The sequence below is a fragment of the Cylas formicarius genome, unplaced genomic scaffold (assembly GCF_029955315.1).
Source record: "Cylas formicarius isolate icCylForm1 unplaced genomic scaffold, icCylForm1.1 PGA_scaffold_12__32_contigs__length_19106922, whole genome shotgun sequence".
NCBI lineage: Eukaryota > Metazoa > Arthropoda > Insecta > Coleoptera > Brentidae > Cylas > Cylas formicarius.
In genome coordinates, this window is record NW_026844225.1 from 14,277,667 (window position 1) to 14,302,051 (window position 24,385).

The 24,385-nt window shown below is 33.3% G+C and overlaps 1 protein-coding gene across 2 annotated transcripts in view; it reads left to right on the forward strand.

Annotated features, from left to right (window-relative positions):
- The window catches only part of LOC132695627 (metabotropic glutamate receptor), a 110,405-nt gene that overhangs the window by 63,167 nt on the left and 22,853 nt on the right, over window positions 1-24,385 (forward strand). For both annotated transcript variants that reach the window (XM_060659985.1, XM_060659986.1), the window contains exons 3-7: window positions 1,487-2,366; window positions 14,227-14,553; window positions 19,632-19,813; window positions 22,098-22,204; window positions 23,589-23,717. In XM_060659985.1, coding sequence (XP_060515968.1) covers window positions 1,528-2,366; window positions 14,227-14,553; window positions 19,632-19,813; window positions 22,098-22,204; window positions 23,589-23,717 — 1,584 coding nt within the window. In that variant the 5' untranslated portion in view covers window positions 1,487-1,527. The remainder of the gene's footprint in view (window positions 1-1,486; window positions 2,367-14,226; window positions 14,554-19,631; window positions 19,814-22,097; window positions 22,205-23,588; window positions 23,718-24,385) is intronic.

Genomic DNA, 24,385 nt, shown 5'->3' on the forward strand with positions numbered 1-24,385 from the left:
CGATGGTAGATCCGCTTAGAGCAGAACACTGAAGATGGTACTATTCACCACCATCTCTCAGATCTTCAGCTTGTCAGCACTAGCTGATAGAAAAACCCTATTGCAATGTAGAATTAAATCCAGTAAAACTGAAAATAGAGAGTCGCACTTCGTAAATTATATAAACAGTCCATTAGGTGATCTTTACTAACAGATCTGCTCAGAGCAGGAGATGTCAATCCTAATCAGTTCTAGATATGGAATTTAATTAATACGTCGGGCGAATAATTTAATCGATGGTAGATCCGCTGAGAGCGAACCGCTGAAGATAGTATTATTCACCACAATCTCTCAGATCTCTTCACTAGTGATAGAACAAGCCTACAGAAAGGTAGAATTAAATCCGTAAAGCTGAAAATACAGAGTCGCACCTCGTAAACGATATAGACGGATCATTAGGTAATCTTTAGTAACATCCACTCAGGTCAATGAGATGTCAAAACTAGCTAGCTTTAGATGTGGAATTTAAATAATTAATAGGTCAGGCGGATAATGTGATCGATGGTAGATCCGCTTAGAACAGAACACTGAGGATGGCACCACGCACCACCATATCTCAGATCTTCAGCTTGTCAGCACTAGCTGATATAACAAGCCTACATAACGGTAGAGTTATATCCAGTAAAACTGAAAATACAGAGTCGCACCTCGTAAATGATATAGACAGACCATTAGGTCATCTTTAGTAACAGATCTGCTAAGGGCAAGAGATGTCAATCCCAATCAGATCTAGATATGAAATTTAATTAATACGTCAGGCGAATAATTTGATCGATGGTAGATCCACTGAGAGCGAAACACTCTCCACTATCTCTCAGAACAAGCCTACACAACGGTAGACGGGCCATTAAGTGATCCAAATCAATGGTAGATCCCCTTAGAGAGAAACACTGAAGGTCGTGCTATCCAATAATCCAATCCTATCCAATAATAATAAATATGAGTAAAATAATGACTTGTCGATATTTCCTAGAAAGTCAAAGTTTTTCATCCGTTTATTCTTTCTTTATAGAAAATTTAATTATTAGGTTCGGCCGTCAATTTTCACTACATAATAAGATTACGAAACTACCTCGTTATAAGTTGGGGCACTCCTAAACATAGCGGACGCTTCTTAGTTTCTTTTTAATCCTCTTTCAACCATCAGCGCCATGAACTACCAGACAAGGGAAAAAACTTAGTCGTCATTCTAAATGTAAAAAGTTCTTCTCGCAGTTTAAAAGTGGGCGTAACGGAGATTTATATTCCTCTATATATACACCGCCGATTTCGAGCCGGAAGTAGTTCGAATAAAACAACTTCTTACTGAAACAAGTTTCATCTGCGCGAAAACTTTATTAATTCGAGTTCATTAAAACACTTGTTAGTCTTTAAGAGTCCCCATCGTCCCATCAAGCATTAACTTTTGTAAACTTTAAATACAATCGTATTTCTTTTGTCGTTTCAGTGTGACCACGGGCTAGAAGGTACAAGAAGAGCCATCTGGGGATGATCTTATGTTTGTTTCTGTCATCGTTTATCGCTTTTCTGTTAGCTAACCAAGAGGCGGTGCAGCAAATCGAACAGCAGACCTCGGTCAGCGTTCCTGGAGATATAGTGCTGGGTGGGTTGTTTCCGGTACACGAAAAAGGCGAACGAACACCATGCGGCGTCAAAATATACCACCGCGGCATCCAAAGGCTGGAAGCGATGATGTTTGCTATAGATCGCATAAACAAAGAGCCAAAGATATTGCCAAATATCACTTTAGGCGTTCATATTATCGACACATGTTCGAGAGACACCTATGCGCTAAATCAATCGCTTCAATTCGTTAGAGCATCGGCGTTGAACAACATAGACACGTCGGCTTTCGAATGTCAAGACCACTCTAACCCCCGACCGAAGAACAATTCGTCTGGGCCAGTGTTCGGTGTTGTCGGTGGTAGTTACAGTTCGGTATCACTTCAAGTAGCTAACTTACTCGGGCTTTTTCGTATCCCACAAATATCTCCCGCTTCCACCGCTAAAGCTCTCAGCGACAAGACTCGTTTTAAATATTTCGCTAGAACGGTACCACCGGATACGTTTCAATCGAGTGCTTTAGTGGATATCGTTAAGAGTATCAACTGGTCTTACGTTTCGACGGTATATTCGGAAGGGTCGTACGGCGAATACGGTATCGAAGTATTTCATCGCGAAGCACAAGAACGGAACGTTTGTATTGCGGCAGCCGAAAAAGTCCCCAGTACCGCGGACGAAAAGGAATTCGATAACATCATAGCCAAGTTGAAAAAGAAAGCAAACGCTAGGGGAGTTGTTTTATTCACGCGGGCAGAAGACGCCAGGTGAGCATAGCTTTTATTTTTGTGTATCAAACTACTCGCGATTATTATACAGATTACAATGGGAGAGATGAAAAGAGCGGTGACTTCCTTTCTTCGGTTTCGATGCGCACTTTTTGAAATTGGTTTTAAATCCTCGTTCCCAAGCGCGCGTTTTGCGTTTATCGCCGCTCTTTTGATCATATCGAACGGTCCGAATATTAACCCGCTCGGAAAATATGTACAGGGTTATCCATTATATTTTGACACCCACCTATAAGGTTAATTTTAAAAGATAGAAAAAAAAAGTGTAAATACAAAAGTTTGCCGATTTTTGCTCTATTATCTTACGCAAATGTCAAAAAAAAATAAACGACGATCGCAAGCTGTCAAAATGACAGCAATATCTTTTTTTTTAAAGAATACTTTTATTTTTTAATTATCATTCGATTTCTAGACAATAGCCATATTGTTTAAAAATGGTCAAGTCTGCCCTAATAGCAACCATATTATCTATGCTTGCAATTGTTTTGATAATGTTCTACTTTTGACAACCAATTAAGACTAAAGATCTGCAGCGTGAGTTAAACAACTTAAGATATTTCAAATTCATTATACTGAGGAAGATAAACGCCAAATAATTGAATTATATTATTCAAACAATAAAAATATCAATAAATAATGCTAAACATTTTACACATAACCTCCATTATTTTCTACACATCGGACAATATTTCCTTTCAATTCCCTATTAATACACGAGGTGATAAAATCAGAGTTTTCTCTGTTTAGGCCTTGTAAACTTTCAGTCCACTATATAAATTTTATTTTTTAAATATGCCCAGAAAAAAATGTCACAAGCATTCAGGTCCGGACTGTTAGTCGGCCATTTGATAGTTCCTTGCTTACCTATCCAAAGTCTATATTTCTTATTATGTGGAGGTGCGCCATCTTGATGCCAAATTAAATTTAAATAATCCCAAAGTGGCACATTTTCGAACAACTGTTCTATTTCTGTTTCAAGGATATTTAAATATCGTTGACCATTCAAGGATCCTTCGTATATAATTGGTCCGACCACCATATTGTTCAACATACCACACCATACATTAACTGACAAAAATGTTTATTCTTCCTGTTAAATACACCTGCTGTTGTCCGTAAATATTATTTTGTTTAGGAAGGTTCCATCTTCTTGACATTCATTTCAGTGCAAAATTCCAGGCTCTGCCTTTTATGTTCGTCGGTTAAACTTTGCACTGGAAGGAACATATAAAGGTGAAACTTATAATATTTAAGCGTTCGTTGAATTTTACTATAGGACTTTTCCGAAAATTTTTTAATGTCAGGTAGAGAATATTCATACATATGTTTTTGATACCAGGAAAAAAAATTCTACGATTTAAGCTAATAATATATAGGGCATTCTATTAAAAAAAAAGATGTTGCTGTCATGTTGACAGCTGGCGATAGTCGTTTGTGTTTTCTGACATTTTCATACGATAATAGAGCAAAAATCTTCTATCTAGTATTTACACTTTTTTTTCTAAGTTTCAAAATTAACCCTGTAGATGGGTATCAAAATATAATGAATAACCCAGTACAGGGTGGTTCGAATTGGACGCTTCGCGGGGAAACAGCTTATTTGCCTAGTTTATTTTGTTTTTTCAGTCAAAACATTCTTAAGGCGTATTTTAACTACGGTGTGTGTTAATTTATTCATGTCATGCTACCTAACAGATGTCCATTATAGATAATCCAGCAGTGACGTAAACAGAGTACAACTAACACACAATAAAAATAAATTCTACGGCAGCTTTACCTGCTAGAACCTAAAAGTAGAGTACCATTTTTATGGAAGAACTGTTTAGAAAATATTAATGTTCCCCAAAATATTAAAAATATAAAAAAAAACGGAATCCCACCCCCTTTAGCCACGCTGCTGTATAAAATATTAACATTCCGTCAATAGTTACTTTTATGACCCAATCAAAGATATTTTGGTGTAATTTTCATTCAGAAATCTTAAACCGTATCAGAAGTAAAGAAAACGATTTTTTTAGACCCCTTTTACAGAGAGAGGCGTTTTGGGACCCATGTTATTAACGAAACTAACTCTATTTTTAATATTTGCACTTAATTAATTAATTACCTTAAAAATTGCCGGCGCGGTTATTACTTGTCCATATTATTTATGCCTTGTCGCCTTTTTTATTGATTCTGAATCAGCACTTACGTTTTCGAATTGAAATGCTGTGCTAAAGTTCTTTTGATGCTTTTTTATAACATCCCAATCAGTAAACTTCATTCACCAGAATCAGATTAATCTAAAATATAAAAAAATAATCCAATGCTAAACGGTAGGTATGTGGTTTGTACACTAATTACTCCATGGTCAAAAATAAAGAATTAAAACTTTTTCCTAAAAAGTCCTGCTGGGTGAGAAAATAAATTTCAAAAAGAATATTGGTATGTTGAACATACTTCCAAAAGTCATTGTTTAAAACTAACAAAAGACATCTTCTATATTTCCTAAACTAACGGAGAGACGAGACGGGCGGAATGTGCTATAACAAGAACGATTAGCAATAACTCACTAAAAGCGCTACTAAAGATAATTAATTACATTTTTTAATTTCACAGTAGCTCTTGATTCCCAACCACACTTCTTGTGTTGTGTTGTCTTATCAAAAAATGGTTCGTCCGAATAACCCATATTATAAACAAATATGGTTTCTAGAAATTATAATTAATTATAATTATAATTTTTTTCCAATGCAATAATACTTTTGAATAATAAACTCGTGATTTCAAAAACGTCCTAGAAACTATATTTTTGAAATCGGATTAAAAAGCACTGTCATCTTAATTCGGGGTGTTTCGTTATGTTCATCATTTGTTTCTGTTTTTGTTTTTGTTTATCCGCTTTAATGAACTCTGTAGGTGGGTGTCAAAATATAAATGAAACACCCTATACATAGTGTAATTTAATTTTCTCTTTATTTTAAGAAGAACACACTCAGAATATATCGACGCCACTAGCGATCGGCTGTATTTACCTCAATGAAACTCTATTCTACGAGAAAATATACACGGTGGTCAGATATTTATATAGGTGATTATGCTGGAGAGCTTCAATTTTTATTATTAATTTATTAAGAATTTGTGTTCAATATGTTATCGATATCAGAAAAATCTCAAAATAGAGGACAATAAAGTACCATTCCTGCCTACCGCTCATGCGAAAGCATTTAAATAATCGGAAAATTATGTTAAAAAATATCAAACTAAATGAAACTATGAGTCACTATGGAGTCAAAGGTTTTAAAGAAGAAAATTTTGCTTCGGTAGCTTTTCCTTGGGAAACATTTTTGTTGTTTATAATATCAGGTTCCTAAAGATGTAAAACTGCGAAAAATAAAATACCGAAAGCGTTACCGGGGGCAATATAAATGCGCTCCTGAAATTAAAAGCTTACTACACAAACGCAATATAACAAAGGACGTAATATAAAAGTATTGTATACTGTTTGTCGCGGCAGACGTTCGGCTCATTAAATCACCCCCCGACGCTAAAAATGTTAAAAAACAAAGAGCGGAGAAAATGAGAAAATAAGCCCAATTCACAAAGCGGATAATTTCATTTAGCCGGAATGTTTACCCGATACCGACCGGAATTCTAATTCTTGTGGTCCTCATACTTCATTTAATAATTATTATTGTTCACGCTCGATTTAAGCACAAAGAATAATTAATTTTACTAATTAAATAAATATCGTACGAACGTTAGAAGTTGTTTATCGATGAAAAACCGCGTCGACCATTTTACGCGTCTGCCAGATTTGTTTTTTTTTTCTCCAAGTACTTAAAGTAACAGACGAGTCTAATCCCCGGTTTAATCAAAAGAAAAACTTTGGAAACGTGTCCTTTCGTAAACTTTGACACGTATTAATCTGAACAGATTTAAACTCGACAGGAGCAAAGAGAAATTTAAATTTTAGAACCGTCGAAACAAAAATGTTCTGGGCCGGAGATTATGTTATTTGCGTTTGTATAAAAATACGTTGAAACGTTGAAATATCCACCAAATTTTAATCAACAACATCAAATGCAGAACGTGACAATAAGTTTGACACAATTCAATGGCCAGAATCCACCCAATCCGATTGCTCCGAAGGTCCCAGCCTAAATAATCATTTAAGTGAATTATTACGAAATATTTATTTTTTACAAAGTCGGAATTTGTTTTAGTTAATTAGAAATTAGGGCGAGTTGACTTTGCTTCGTTCGAAATAAAATAATTTTTGTTGTACTGCAATTTACTGTTAGTTGGATTTTTATGCCGTTCGAAAATTTTGTTTAAGATAAATAATAATAAATAATAAATAGTTTAAGGCTTGCAAATGGTGGTAACGCAAAAAAAATGAAAGAACTTTATTAAGTGTTCATGTAAGTTTTAAAAAACAACCAATGGTAAGTCATCAGATAATATTAAAAGCGGATTGATCTTGTTAGAGAATGTGTTGAAGAACCCATGGTGCTGACAATATGTGTATCTAATGTAATGCTTTTTAATTGTTCAGTGAAGTGAAAGCAATTAAGTAAAGGCTTTTAATAAGGAAGCTACATATTTTGCTAGAGAAATATAGCTTCCTTATTAAAACCCTTTACAGGGAAAACTGATAGTTTCGTATTTAATTCGTTTCTTAATTCTTAGATATTCTAATCAATAGAAAATTAGCCCTAATATTGGATCAATGGATCAGAAAGCCTACGCACACAGTCGGATACCTTAATGCATGGTCACATCACCATCCCGCCCAAAAATCATCGGTTATCAACTCTCTTGTTTAGAGAGTCGTAAAAATATCTCAGCCCGAATCACTGAACCCAGAACACCTTACCTCTGCTTTTCTCTCTAATAATTTCCACATTAAAGACCTTAAGCGTTCCATTAGAAAATACACTTCGCCACAACCATCCAATAGCAATGAGACCGAAAGCAATCCTGCTGGCACTGTTGTCCTTTCTTACATTCAAAACATCACTGACCACATATCAAAAGTTCTAAAGAAATATAACGTCAAAAAAGATTTATCACTTGTCCAAAAATCTCTCAACATCTTCGATCCGTCAAAGACAAAATTCCATTTGAGATGCCAGAAGGCAAACAATACATTGGAGGGATCGGACGAAAAATATCAACTAGCCTCAAAGAACATGAAAGAGCCTTAAGACTAAGATAAATAAACTCATCAGCAGTTGCCGAACACAATCACGAAAACGGGCTTAAAATTTCTTCTACCAACAAAAAGTCCGAGAGTTTATAGAAATCTAACTAACCATCTAACAATCTTAACTGCGACGCAGGTCCTTACCTGTCACGTACATGTTTACGTACCTCATTTAGCTCCGTCCACCTCAAACTATATAAAGGGTGTTTTTTTTTCGATGTATAGAACTTTAAGTTGGCATTACTGTTCAAGATGGCGACCGATTTCTCAGCTGTCAAGTGATTTATTCTCAGTTTGGTTTGGCAATTCATCATGAATAAACTCACGATTGAACAACGCTTGCAAATAGTTCAATTTTATTTCAAAATTAATGGTTCTGTGCGGAATACGTATCGCGGCACTACGTCCATTTTATCGTCGACAAAATCGTCCATCAGAGCAGTTAATTCGATTAACCATGGAACGTTTTAAGACCACGTTTACTCTTATTGATAACTCGCATCCCCAGAGACGCCGTACGGTGCGTACAGAAGAAGTTATTGCTGCTGTAGAGCGTAGCATTGAGGAAAGCCCGAATGAATCCATTCGCCATCGAGCACAGGAATTGGATCTGTGTCGATCCACTTTATGGAAGATTCTATGGAAGGATCTTGGTTTACGTGCTTACAAAATCCAACTCGTGCAAGAATTGAAGCCAAACGATCATCAAGTAAGGCGTAGATTCGTCGAATGGGCCCAAAACGAGATTGCCATTGTTCCCGATTTTCATAAGCGAATTTTGTTTAGCGATGAAACGCACTTCTAGTTGAATGGTTACGTCAACAAACAAAACTGCCGCATTTGGAGCGAAGCTAATCCTCAAGTGTATGCCGAAACACCGTTACATCCAGAAAAACTGACTGTTTGGTGCGCTTTATGGGCTGGTGGAATCATTGGTCCGTACTTCTTCAAAAACGATAATGGTCAGAACGTTACAGTCAATGGTGATCGGTATAGAGCTATGATTACTAACTCTTTCATTCCTGCAACAGCAAGACGGCGCAACATGTCACACAGCTCGTGCCACAATCGATTTATTGAAAGACACGTTTGGTGACCACCTAATTTCACGTTTTGGACATGTGAATTGGCCTCCAAGATCTTGTAATTTAACACCGCTAGACTGTGGGGCTATGTAAAGTCATTGGTCTATGCGGATAAGCCACAAACGCTTGACCATTTGGAAGACAACATTCGCCGTGTTATTGCCGACATACGGCCACAAATGTTGGAAAAAGTCATCGAAAATTGGACGTCCCGATTGGACTACATCCGCGCCAGCCGTGGCGGTCATATGCCAGAAATCATATTTAAAATGTTATGCCACAAGATTATCTTTCGGATAAATAAAATTAATGTCAATCGAATAATCCATCGTTGTTTTATTGCAACTTAAAGTTCTATACATCGAAGAAAAACACCCCTTATAAGCAGTTACAGAGTAAAATGCGAGCCAGTTTCAGTCTAGCTCTGAAGACGTGAACAGGATGATTGGCCAAACGTTAGCAAGTTCGACTTAGCAAAAACCGACGCATGAGGAATCCAGAATTATTACAGTAGTTAGAAGAAAACTATTTCTGTACAGCATTAGTCAATACTTGAGTATTATCCAGTAGTTTCTGTGGATGTTCAGGTTGTGTCAGAAAATTTCACTGGCGCATCCGAAAAAGAAATGGCGAGATCGTGTGTGAAAACCGCATTTGCAAAAGACTCGCACTTGTTCTAACATTCTATCCTTTATACTCAGCAGTTTAGGTGGAGTGCCCCTGACCCCACACCAAATGAACTTATTAATAGTCCACACAATCAAAGGTTTTCGTGATGTTGCATAAAAGTGCTGTCTCACCTCAAAAGCCAAACTGTGAGTTGGTAAAAAAATTGTTAACCTCAAAATATTGGGAATAAGGAGCCTAGTTTTATTGACGATTGGGAAAATAGGATTGGGTTTAAAATTGTTTACATTTTTTGGGCCACCTTTTTTATAATGCTACCCTTAGAGGAGAGCATATAGATGTCAAATTTTAATTCGTATGTAGGCAATGAAAAATCCATATCGGCGCTTGCGTTTTACGCGAACCTCCAAAACATGGCGCGCAAATGATTAATTGTTCAAATTGGGGCACTGTTACGAGAGACGTAATATATTATTTGATATTTCTTTCCGGAACACATCCAGTTTCATTACTCTGTGTATTCCATTTCTTGCCTGTCAGTAAAATTACTTCAACAATAAAAACGTATAAATCAAAATGCTTCCTTCGAACATAAATCTTTAGGTGCAAACGAGATAAACCTCTGGGCGTAATTTTAACCATTAATTTAAGTCCCCCGATTAGGGACAATTGAATAAAAAGTTTTTATAATTAACTAATTGGCAAAAACAAGTTTGTTTCGAACTTTTTCAAAACGCAAATAGACGTAGTAAAATTTTTAACTTAACTAAATTACTCAGAAGCCTTGTAGCAGACTTGTCATCATAAGGGTTTTGATTCTGTGTTAATCAGAATAAAATTATTCATTGCAGCGGCGTCCCACGGGGTGATCTAATTAATATTTATTAATATCATTATAAATATATTTTTTTTATGGATTTAATACATTTTTTGGAAGAAGTAATCAAAAATATTTTTTTAGGTCTTCCGTTTTTTTCTTATATTTAGCTTCGTCTAAAAATTAAACACTTTGCATGTTGCTGGACATTCTATTTCTTGTTAATTACACAAAGAAAAGATTTTCATAAACCTGGGCATGCCTTATTTGCAAATTTTTTGTTAATTTAAATACTTTTCTTAATCAAAGACACAACTTCCATATTTCTTCAAATTTTCCACATCCATAGAACACATAAATATAGCGCAAATTTAGGAAGCAGCTCACTAATATCTCTTTTGCAACAGTTACTTTTGCAACAGTTACTTTTTGCACATTGATATTTTTGCTTTGTCGCCCAATTCATTTAGGAAACAAGCAATAAGAGTCTTTGGCACGGACTAAATTAAATTCTTTCTGGTTTTTTTTTGGGTTTAGAAATAGTCTTGCTTACTCTTTTGAATTAAGATAAATGTACTTAGTTTTAGTGTACTTTTGTAAATTGTGACGTTAGTTAGTCATATTAGGGTACCTCGTTATAATAAATAAATAAATAAATAAATAAACGCGTCTCCATTCGTGGGATTTTTTGAATTTTATTGCAGAATGGGTAATTTTCTTTTATGTTTTAAGTATTTTCAGATTTTTTAATTAAACAACCCCTACTTGACCCTGAAAATATCAAACTTTTCGGCATTAAACCACATTAAAGTAGAAAATCAAAAACAACCAACTTGGTAACATTAATTTTGTTTATGGTTTTAAGGATGGTAACGCATTTGAAGTTCGAATGTTGTATCCGATAAGATTTCTTTATCGTCCGACAGAACCTTCAAATCAATCAAATAAAAAGTAAACAAATAACAAACCTAATTTAGTAAAAAAATACACCTTTCTACCGCGTGTGTAAAAATCAATAAAACTTTATACTGTTATTATCGTCGTTATCCTCGTATCGAGGCTGTCAAATGGCATCTTCGGATTATATTTGGGGAAAACCCGCATGAAAGAACGACGAACCGCCATTCTATGTTTATAAATATAATACGCACGACATTTTCGTTCAAAACATGTCGAGCTTGCGATTAAATTAATTTCTATTAAGAAATTCTGAAGCTTCAATTGAATGTAATATCCGCAATTAATCATTCTCTATATTACAGGTTGTGTTAAATTACTCCTTCTGACATATACATTAATTACACGGCACTCTGATTGAGTAATCCACTTAACAAGGGAAGAGAGAACCAAAGTTTTTATTGGAGGCTCCTTTGTTGTTGCGTGCTTTAATACCATTGAATTGAATGGATGATCGTTCAACAGCTTTACCGTATTCTTGAAGCGCTTAAAGTAAACAAACATAAAGCGCCACTTCGTAAAAAAATCGAAAAATATAAAGGTTCATCATGTACTTAAATATTTCTAAAAACCTTCGACAACAATCGCTGGCGGTGATTTGGTACAATTTCAAGTAACTATATACAATAAATAAATAAGTTTATTATTTGCATTTATAACAAGAAATAACCTCCGAGAAAGACAAATCCGAAAATAACAAAACGGACAAAATGTGTGGCTTCGCATTTTTGTACTCTCCGTTATTTCAAAGGGCAAAATATTCCGAATAAAGTTAAACATAAATCGGATAAAACGACCGTATCCTTCGGTGTACGTATAATACTCCCTAGAGTTTCATTCCTGCCTTATTCTTTGAGCCAACGGCAAAAAAAAGCTTATGGAAGATGAACGGAATTTTATTAGTGAAGGTATTGGCCAATTTGGGTAACCGATAATACGCAAATCGAAAAATAAAGGGCAACAGGTTTTTGACTTTGTAACTACTATATATTGAGTCAATAAGTCTTGTAAATTATTTGATAAAATTTTAAGTTTTTGTGAATTATATTAATTGCTTGCTTTTCACGAATGTTTATTTGCAAAAATTACTGTTTTACTCTGATTCTGTTGGACTGAGGCAGGTTTTAGATTAGGAAAAAATGGCTAGTAATGAAAGCAATTGGTTATTCTCGTAGTTATATACCGATGTAACTTCTACTGGAATAATTTTCATATTATATTTGATAATTATTATGTCTATATAAAATAATCATCTTTTCGGGCTCCTTCAGAGCTGAACTGAAACTGTTTCACTTACAATTTGAAATCAATAGGTAAAGGATAACAAAATACTGATTTATTTTTAATTTGCGTACAAATATTCATTAGCACATCATACAAATTATAAAATCAAATTAAAAATGTTCGTTATTACATGTCAATAATTTATAATCACTTAACCATATGCAAAACAATAAATTTACAATTTCCAAATGCCTTTAGCATTAACGTATATGGCAAAGAAAGGAATCGCAACTACTACCCCTCTTTCTAAATAAAATTTGGTTCACAAACTTGACATTAGTTGTATTACAATAACCATTCCAGTTTAGATGGAGCTTAATTTGCTCCTGCAATGAAAAAGAATTGAATTCAAACCTTATAATGATTTTTTTTAATATAAATAAATTGAGTGCAGAAAACATCAAGAAACCAAAAATTTTGTTTGTTATTATTCTTTATCAGCATTAACAAAAACAATTTGTTTAGAATCCAATTTTAAAAAAGGAAAAAAAAATTCTTTTGTTATTATGAACGAGCATTCCCTAGTTTTATTGTTAATCTTTGAAAACACTGCGTAGTTTTAACGGAATAATTTAAACCGAATCCAGCAAGCAAAAAGCAGAGATTTTCTTTTCTAAAGAATTTCTTTTAACAGTGAGTTCCATTCCGACTCTTTGTCGATTGAGTAGGCTTTTACACGACAACATTTTTTGACGGTTCTTTAAAGGAATGACACTGGTGTCATAAGTGAGCCAAATCAAGTGCGAAATGGAAGGGGTGCTGTTGGTGGCAGCTGCCTTTTTGTTTTTAGTGAAACCCGACGCAACTAAAAACCAATAAGCCTCGGGGAATATTTAAATTAATATCGAGCGCAACAGTAGGGATATTAGGTTGCCAAATTATCCAAAAATGGAATTCTCGATGCAATTTTTCAGGCACATATTTTATTTAACAATACGACCAACCACATTAAGAAATGTTTAAAAATTAACCATGATTAAAAGCGGGAAGTTTTTCCAACTAGCCGGGACTTGATTATTTAATTTAATTTGCAAGTAATAAAAGCAAAATTATCATTTATCATTTATAATTACTGTTTAAATTTATCGTAAATGTTTAAACACCATCGCCGGTTAAATAATTAATTCACCCAATGTTTTTCATACATTTTGTTTGTAATTTTTTTAATTTAATAATTATTATTATTAATGAGAGCTTTAATTAATTCAATATACTGCAACAACAAATAACAAATTTTAAATGACTTTTTTGAGACGATTTCATAAACACTGTTGAGGCGAGGATGATAATAATGACAATAACAAAAAATTGTTAACCCTACTAGACTTGTTACATATCAAATAACAAGCTAAAAACTATTTCGCACTTACTTTTTTTTTGTATTCTGTTATCCATTTAAGCGACAAGTGGGCAACGGAAAAATGGGGTAAAATCACATCATCGGGCAAAATAAATTTAGAAATTAATAAATATACACATATCACAACAAATTGTATTTTTAAAGCTTCAATTGAAACAGTATTGTTTTAATTATTTTTCTAAGATATGCTGGTGGAAAATCGACTATTTGGAATTGCTTTATGATGGTGACAATATTGTAAGAAAAGGATAGCCACGTCTTAAATGGCAGTTACAAAATTTTTTTATTTTTTTTATTTTTTTATCATTCAATTTACAAAGCCAAGCCTATTTTGAAATTTTCGCTTTGGTCCTGACCAAGTTTTTGGTTGCTAAGATGAGTTTTTGTTTTTTTCGTTACAGAAACAAATCGACAAGCGTAATTTAGAATCACCCTGTATGTGAAAACGGCTTCTATCGAAGGCAATTCAAAAATGGCGGATTCTGTCGCAACTAGATAATTTCTATTTCATTTTGTTGCAGGAGAATCCTTATGGCGGCTAAACGAGGTAACGCCACTGACTATTTCTACTGGGTGGCCAGTGATGGATGGGGAAAGCAGCAAAAGCTTCTAGAAGGTGTCGAAGACGTCGCCGAAGGCGCCATTACAGTAGAACTTCAATCCGATATAATACCCGAATTCGACGAATATATGATGACGCTGACACCCGAAACTAATACCAGAAACCCATGGTTTGAACAATATTGGGAAGATTTCTTTCAATGCGTCCTTCAGAAAAATGTCCCGTTAGAAACCAACGTGTCCATAAACGTATGCGCTGACGATCTTCAACTTACTCCTGAATATGGGTAAGCGAAACAAACACCGAACTTTGTGCTTTACATCAGTCCGATCCGTTTGAGTTAAAAACCACCCTGTAAGATGATTTGTATTTTTCTTCTTATTCAAAAAAGACATGAGCTTATAAGACGGTTTCTGCAAAGGTATTATGAGACATCTGAAGTAAAGTAAAGCGAATGTGAATTCAATGAAAAAAAAGATGAAGAAAAAATAATTTTTGATACGGAAAAAAGTGCATATTGATAGCTATTGTAATAAAAAAAAACGTTTTTTTTTTCATAATATATGTCAATAATCGAATAGAAAGATTAAACTTTCGTAGCGAAATTTATAAAAAATTAAAATGTAAATTGATTCGATATAAACAAACGCATTGCCGTATCCCCAAAAAGTGAGAGGTTACAGAACGACGTTAACCTAAAACCTTTCAGACGTATTTATTGTTTGTTCCAGCGTTAAAATAATATTCCAATTAAATGATAACATTTTAAACGATTATACTTTATTTTTTGCGAATTAAATGAACTACACTGAATAGGCAAATTTCATCTCAATATACGGCAACTTAACTAAAGTCATACAAGCTTCAGAATTTACTCTGCCGTATACGCCAACGAACTAATAAAATAAAATACGATGGTAAATAAATAAAATGTAGTGCATTGCACTTGACAGCATGTCAGAAAGAAAGCAGAAATGGGAGCTCCGAAGAGTTATATATTTTAGTAATTTGATACGAAAAATCCTTTCAAGGTAGGCGTCAAGCAATCCTAAATCTAATATTTCTAATGTATTATAATTAATAATCAATCTAATATTTGAATTATGTACAAAGGGGCCTATGCCTTATCTCGAAACATTTTTTAAATACAAAAGTTGTTTCCATTAAAATGACCTTTTTTTATTTTCCTAATCGTCACTTTTTTATATATTTTTGGATAGTCCTCTCGAAGACAAATTCAACGATGTATGTGAGTATGGATCTGTGATGAATGAAATGAATTACTTCTCATATTGACATATTGAAAAACTAATTTAATTAATGTTACTTGTAAGTAATATGCATTAGTGGTTAGTGTTAATTTTTTGTAATCATTTCCCGTATACATTTAAACGTAGAAATAAGTAATTTGCGAAATTTGGCAACTTTGTGCAAATCTTAATATTCTGTTTTTAATATGACTTCTTAATAATGGTCTAAAACGGTTGTGAACAAGTTGATAAGGACCTTATTCCCAGTTTCATATCTTAATAACTTAAATCTTATACCCAGTTATTAATTTTATCTGTCAATTAAGCCAAAACGGTAAGTCAGAGACCCGTACTATGTTATATAACTGAAATTGCTATTAAAGTGGCTATTCGAAAATCCAATATTATACAGATATAATAGATGAAAAAAAGTTTACAAAAATAATAATCAATTCTGAAGATGATGGCTAATAAGTTCGAAACGGTGCATCACAGACCCATGCTCATATACATAGTTCTATTTAAAAAAATGTAACTCTGTACTACCACCCCATATATAAAAAAGTTAACATTAGGAAAATAAAAAAAAGGTCATTTCAATAGAAACAACTTTTGTATTTAATTTTTTTTGTAACCCCTGTATAGGCCCCTCTTAAAGGGGCCACCAGTACAGGACATCCAAATTCAACTTCCCCTATCTTGAGAATAAATAAAAATACCTTTTTCTAACTTGTAGGGTTAATTCGGGGCGATTTCATATTAAGAAGATAAAAACATGTTTTGATAAATATAATAGAACACCCTATATTTTATGAAGCTTTTGCAAAACTTCATATATATTAAAAACTATTGAATAAATCGATGGCTAAAAATTTCAGCTTAGGTATTTCTTATTTTGCGTATGTGATAGAATAATTGCGGTTGAAAATTGATTGAAAAAATGTTAATTGATAGGTTTGGATACCGAAGGACGAATGAATAACGAACCCACCAAATAATGCGATTAGCATCTACGGTATAATTATCAATTTAAAGAAAAATTATTCGTAAACGCCGAACTTGGATCATTTATATCCCGATTGGAAGCACGCGAGTTAAAAAAAATGATGTTCCACGCGACAATATCATAGCGAGGGATCGTGCAACCTTTGTCGTGTAATTTGCAGCGCATATAATTTTGACTCGTTCATTTATAAAATTTCTTTGTGCATTCGAATTCGACTAATTTTTAGGTCATTTTCTTTAAACTTTGAACCTAAAAAGAGAGTCGCAATATATTATTAATTTTGAAACAAAATAGCAGAAATGTTATTTATATCCCATACATTAAATGTAAACAGCATCCCAGTCGTTATCGTAACTTTCACGTTTACCATAAAATTTGGATCGACAGGCGATCAAAATGGCCTTAATCGAGTTTTAATTAGAATTTTAAACTACGAAGTCATTTTCGTTTTTGGTGCTCGTGATAACCTGAGGCAATATCCGGTAATTGAAAAAAAAGTATGAAAATCTCGATATGTTGCTAGTTTCAGCCGCGAGGGGATCAAAAGTAAGACCGATCAATCTGAAGCTACGGATTTATGAAAAACAGTTTCAATTTTGGTTAATAATTATACTTGGAAAATAATTTCCGTATTCCGGTAGACATCCGAGTTTTGAACGATCCGTTTTGATATTTTTCTATATTTTTTATTTTAATAATGTTGTCGATAAAATTTAATGCGTTATCGATCCATTTCGCTGATGCTAATAAAACTTAATTTTTATTAGGAACACAGTTAATTCATCCAAATTTCTATGAAACTTCATCTGGTCGTTAAGAGAATTTGTGAATTTTATAAATATTGTTTAATTTGGAAGTAAATGTATTTGACTTGGGGTGGCTATGGTGAAAAATCGTTACGTGAAGGGGAAAGTATTTTCTGTCCATTTCAAAGTCCCACTCTGTGGAAAGCTTTAGTGGAAAACGAGGCAGGGAAATTGCTGGTCTATCGCAGGGGTGGAAATGTTTTCCTCCACTCAATGCAATTTAGAAGATTTTGAAGGAAATCGTGTGCCTTTAACATTTAAGGATAAACGTAAGGAGACTATACATTTTATAACCGTACTATCTCGCAGACATTTAATGGTTTTTATACGCAATTTGCGGTTATATCTAAGAAAATAATTTTGCTTTGGCTTTAATTTAATTTAAAGTTTTTAAGTTACGTCTCTTAAAAGAATTTGTCATAAATTTTCGGAGAAAATCGACCTATATAATTCTGGGAGTTCGAAAACTTTCGCTTTATTAGACCGATGTAGGCCTTCGAGTTATAAATTTGGAATTTGTATTAAATTTCCTAACTAAAGATTTATTGTATTCCGTATATGAACTAATGGAGCAGAGGATTCGAGATTCCAAAAATTCGAAACTTCAGGTCATATACAATTTTTAACTGCGAAATTTATGTTAATTTGAAGTTACCACTTAAATGCTCTGGACTTAAGATTTTAGTGATTTTTTTGTTAGGAAAACTTTAAATCAGCAACAAAATAGTTTAGGTGCATTAGCTCGTAAATGACGTTTATTTCACAGAAATTTTATTTTATTTTTAATTTATAAAAAAAAATAAGATAAAAAAAACGAAAATAGAGCCTTTTTCAAAAGATATTACAAAAAATAAAAAACTTGACTCGAATTATTTATGAAACTTAATTCTAAACTCGCATATCCCTCAAGACAGTTAACATCCTACTTCAGGAACTTCGAATTACTCTTAATGCACCGTTACGGTCTGATATTCATGATACAAACCTCCATTTTATACAATAAACAGTACAAAATTTCATGGAAATTAAAAAGTTGATATTTTAAATATACATTAATTTGTTTAATTTCTAAAAGTAATTTACAAACATGTTTTGACTAAAATAAATATTTTTTATTCTGCAATTTGCAAAAAGGGAAAAAATTACAAGGGAAATATAAATAAACTTAAATTATTTTACTGGTTCGATGGTCCTACTTAGTTCAAGAAGGGGATGTTCGATTTAATTTTTTTGGCATCTTTTGATGTCCACTGCAAATGAACAGAGAGGAAATAAATTAAAAATAATTTCAAGCAGTCCAAAATTAATTCACCACCAAATTAATAAGTAAAACAAAGGTTTTTTTGTCGGGTAGCATTAAGCCTGAGAATGATTAAAATATGTCAAGTTAAATAGGGAGGTAATGAAATTAATTGTCCCTTAAACGTCATGAACTGGAGTGAAATATTTTCTACTTAATTAGGAAAATCTACTAAATTTCTCTGAAGTAAACGGAATGATAAAGCTTATCCACAGTGTTATGCACAACAATGGTATATTCTGAGGATCTCAGGGGTTAAAGTGGGATCATTTGTCAAACGAATTGATAAACCGCGCTCAGTATGGAAATAAAAAAGTGGAAACTGCATATTTGAGCTCATATTTACGCGAATGCATTTGTTTTAGTGTATACGCGATAAATCAAAACCGGGTTTATTGTGCATTATAAAGCATTCTCAATATATTAAATTAAGCGTTGCAGCCAATTTTAAAAAAAAACTTAACTATTTGCTTTCGTATTTAAAACTAATTCCATTCACCAGGAATTATAAAATATCGAAAAATGGATTCAAATACATGTAAAATTAAATTATTGCTGTTATTGCTATGAAGGTTCCGGCCTCAACAGCATTTGTGAGTTCGTCCCGTAAAAAATGCATTATGTTGAGTTAATAATTTTTTTTAATACTACAAAGAATTAGAAACAAATCATTTCAATGGCTAATAAAATATACAGGGTCAAGTGGAAAATCGTTAAATATATAAAATATGAGATCAAAGCAGTAGTGTGGCTTCACGATGTGTCGATCGGATTTAAGGCCCACAGCAAAATTAAGTTTTGGAATTAGGTAGAAAAAAAATGAAGGAAGAAAATTGACTGCGACAGACGTGTATGATTTATAAATTTCTTAATATTTTCGTATTACGTTTACTGCCGGAGCAAATATGATAGAAAATGTTGAAATGTGACTAAAATTGTTTCCGTAGAATAAAGGAGAACTTTTCGAATTTTTATAAGAAGTCTTTTTGTAATTTGTTTCAGGTACGAACAAGAAAGTAAAGCTCAATTCGTCGTAGACGCAGTTTACGCGTTTGGATTAGCTCTCAATAATTTATACAACGATGTCTGTGCAGCTAATGAACAACAGGGTGTATGCCCGGCTATGGCTCAATATGATGGCGGTGAATTTTACCAGAATTATATCCTAGACGTCGCATTTAAAGGTTGGTAATACAATGTTAATGTGTAAAAACTGTAAACGCACAATCATACCGTAAATCACATTTACATTAGGTATTTATAATACAACGGAGGCAGCCGGATACTGTATACCTATAATTTTGGGACTTTCACATCATTCATGCTTCACGTCAATTACAGATTCGGCGGAAACTACGGCTTACCGATATTTTTACGTTATTTGACACAACAATCGTTAAAAGCAACCCCCGCTAATTTATGGCTAAGGCTTTTATTCTAGCTAAAGTCATATCGCGTTCATACATAAATCTAATCCATTGTGTTTGGTGCCTTGTTTCGCATATTTATGTTTATCTGCTAAATTTTCGCAATTTCCATTATACGTCATTAGACATTACAAAACATTAAAATATCAACGGAAATTAGCGTCATTTCACTGCCGCCACTACCAAAAAATCATTTCACGAATAATACCCGTACACTTTTAGTAAAACGATGTATTAGCCCCACATCACTTAAATTCTCATTATGCACAAGTCATTTCGTATATACGTTTCTGGTCATTTATATGGAATTGCTAATCCACTTTTTATTTCGATATTTGTGATCGGCACAGTATGAAATTTTTACTCCTAACTTTCAGTTATTCACTATATTAAATAATTATAATATTATAATAATTAGCTAAACCTTTATTAATTAATTTCGAATCTCTATTAGAAATAGTATAACAAAGATAAAAGTTTGGGATTAACGTTTTAACTTTCCATTACGCCAAAGAAACAAATATCTGACCTTAACACATTGAAAAATATTGAAGATGTCCGCAGATAGAATGGGTGTACGAATATATAAGGTTAATTCAAGCACATTGAGCCGATCCCAAACTGTTTCAAGTCGATTTTGTGGTCTTTGTTTCGGCGAAATCAAATAAAGAAAGATGAGAGGACAAACAAAGATACTGATGCCAAAGGCAAAAAGAATCGCGATATATTCGAACATGTTAAAGGGAAGCTTTTCAATGGAAATATACATATCTTAATGTAATTGTCCGCGTTGTCGTAAACGAAGTATTATTTCCAATCCCTCGAAACAGTACGAGGAATCGAGCTAAACTCAATTTAAATCGCTTAAACAACCGGATTTCTCCAGGATTAAGTTCAGTCGTATCAGTTAGATGAGATCCACACATCACGATGATCTACAGAGATGGTACATCAGAAATTAAGGGTGAAGTTTTTTACCCGTAAAACTTCCTTTTCAATATATACAGGACGAGTGGTTCATAAACGTATACAGGGTGTTTCAAAAAACGCTCGCCAAGATGTTCAATATTAAAAAAAACTTTTTTTTTATATTTGTAAATAAATGTCAAATATTTTCTGCACCAGTTTGTTAAAATTTAGGAACGGTATTTATAATGATAAAGGACTAGATTAAAATTGTGAAGTCTAGTACCGTCTCACACTTTGACTAAGGCACTAAAACTTTTTGGACTAAGTTGTTTTCGTATGTTGCCTAATTTCCGAGAGAAGATATGTCATGAAAACTGACAAAACTTATTTTTATTTTTTGGCACCTTTGATGATAATTAACTTAATTAAACTAAAGAAAATATACATTTAAAAGGTGGTTGTTCGATTTTTTATTTCTTTTTTTCTATTCTTTTTTTCTCGAATTTTTCCTCTTTTTTCTTCGTTTTTTTGTTTTTGCATTTCTTATGAACGGAAGTTTATTGTAGTTCGTTAGAAGTACATTTTTTCTCAACTTCCACTATTGTCGTGCGCTCTTAGGCTTCCGTGCTATTTTAGAACTGGATATAATTATCTCGCAAACAGTATTCTTTTAGAGAGTGTTTGTAATGGTTGCTATAAACGAGAGGAGCTCCTTTTTGTCACAATTTGGTACTTATGAAATTGTTTTTGTTTTATTGAACAAAGAAAGAAAATTATTATTATTATATGTTTAAGGCAAAGGATGAATCGTAGACCAACCATCCTGTATATTTAAAAGTGGTTGATAATTCGCGAATTAATTGTACAGGACAAATCGCACAAACGAAACCTACGACACAAAATGAATGAAATCTTGTTCATGAATTAGGATCTGCAGAGAAATAACGAATCAATGTATGTTTAATAAAAAGGCGTTAAATTTAGAGGAGCTTTTATTTAGGAAAAACCCAACATTTATTTTAAATGAAGTTTAAATTGTTCCAGTCCGCGAAAATGGGCTTGGAATTTGGAGAAGCTTTCGATTATATACTAAATTCCGGTTTTTGGTTCCAAAGTTTTTTTTTTGTTACAGATTTGGTAGGAAGTCCGGTTAAGTTTGACAAAAGCGGTGACGGCCTTGCCAGATACGACATTCTCAATTACCAAAGGCTACCTAACTCCTCCGGATATCATTACAAGGTAAGCATAGAAACACAACCGACATTTTATTTAATGGCGCGCACCCTGTATTTTATTTTTATACTTTATGAATATGTTTCGATACGATAAAATTACGATTCTATATTTATTTATTTAAACGAAGTCACTCAACAAACGGATTGTAGCAGACAAATTATAGAGGAGGATGAATTACAAAAGAGAAGAATATTAACAAAGTTCAGTAGAAATACACATAAACATTTTTGAAGTAGAATAAAATGCTTTTATACGGGGCGTTTCCAAACAAATGCAAAAAAATTAACATGAAACGTGTTTAAAATTAATTACACGAATGCAGAAACCGTAGATATGCATTTTATGTAGAGGTGCATTTTTTTGACATTTTTACATTTTATTTTTTAAATTTAGTTAAGAAAAATTCAAGAATTCAGTCCCCTCCACGGATTTAAACAAAAATAAAAATATATATTGAAAGTGTATTTTCATAAAACGATATAACGATATACCATTCGTTATATTTTATTATTTCATTTATGTTCGTTTTTAAGATAAAAAATAAAAACATTATTTTTCGCAATATTTTTAGGCGATATCTCCCTGATTCGACCCAAGGTTTATATCAGAAACTACATTTTATTTTAAACTAGGGATAATAAATGGAGTTAAATTAAATAACAACGCTAAAGGCAAATAACAAAGTAAGGTTATAGAAATTCCTTTCCTAATACAGGCACATAAATTAGTATTAAGTAACTCAATACTACTATCATCCTTGGTAATATTATTATATATTCGCAAGCATCGTATAAGAGGAGAGTTATAAAGATAATTGGTTGTAAAAGCCGGGACACTGAAAGTTAGTCTGTAGTTTAGAGGTCCAGAATACCCACCAGATCTTTAACCACGTTAACACCTTTTAATTGTATATTATATAAACTTAAATGATATTTGGATGTCAGTTTAGAAAATACTATGTAGTAGAGTTAAGTGGGGTCGATTTGGAGTATCAAAACAACACCCTTTCCTACACCCTATCGAGAAATAAAAAGATGCTAGTATTCTAGTAGATTAAGTGGTTTCGTATAGCAGCAAAAAAAAACGACCGCCAAGGAATACATCCCCGCCGCTCTATACCGAAAACGCGTTCTTCTTTGTTGGAAAATCCACATTTATCTTAAAACTTGGGCGAATGCTTTTAGAATATTAAATATTTACTTATTTCGACGGGAGTGACACGAAAAAGAACGGGCCCTGTCTATATTCACGGCAACGTGGCTATGGATAAAAACGAATTCGGGAAGCATTTCTGGCTGTATAACGATTGGTTTTGTGATCGAGCAGATTTATTATGTTTTAATTTACGTCTTCTAAAAATATTTTGAAAAATGTTATTTTGTTGCAGGTTGTCGGGAAATGGTTCAATTCCTTGGAATTAAACCAAGAAATTCTAGTATTCGATCACAACTTGACAACGGCGCCGGTTTCAGCATGTTCCCTTCCATGCGCTGTGGGCATGATAAAAAAGCAACAGGTAAGTTTGGTGTTGGTGACAATTAAAAAAAAAAACTGTTTCTCTTTATCACCGAAACAAGACAAACAGGCCCACTCTAAGCACAGTTCTACAAAACACTTGGTGGCTTTAATACCACTAAATACGAGGTTAGCGCCAAAATTTTCCGGCCTGACATAGATGCAGCTCCAGTATCACGATAAAACTTTGTCCTCTTTTAAATATATATCTTAGTAGGCTGCGAAAAAAAATTTGAAGTCTTGCGTCAAATAGTTTTTTATTGACAGCATTTTAAATAAGACATGCCCGAAAAAATATCGCAAATAACGCAAATCGAGTATAGAGCAGTCATAAATTTTGCAAAAGCCAACAGGATGATTGGCGAAACGTCAGCAATTCCACTAAGCAAAAGCCGACGCAGTTTTATAAAGAGCAGTCATAAAGTTTTTGACAAAAGAAGAGTTAGCACCTAAAATTATTAAAGAAAGATTGGATGGTGCGTAGGGCCAAAGTTTTCCTTAGTATTCTGTAGTGAAAGAATGGGCAAAATTTTTTCGAATGGACTCCCTTGAAGATGATTCAAGAACTGGTCGACCAGTGGAGGTTATAACGGAAGATATTGTTGCGACTGTGGAAGAGGTGGTATTGAGTGATTGATATTTAAAGATCAAGGAAATCTCAGAAATGAC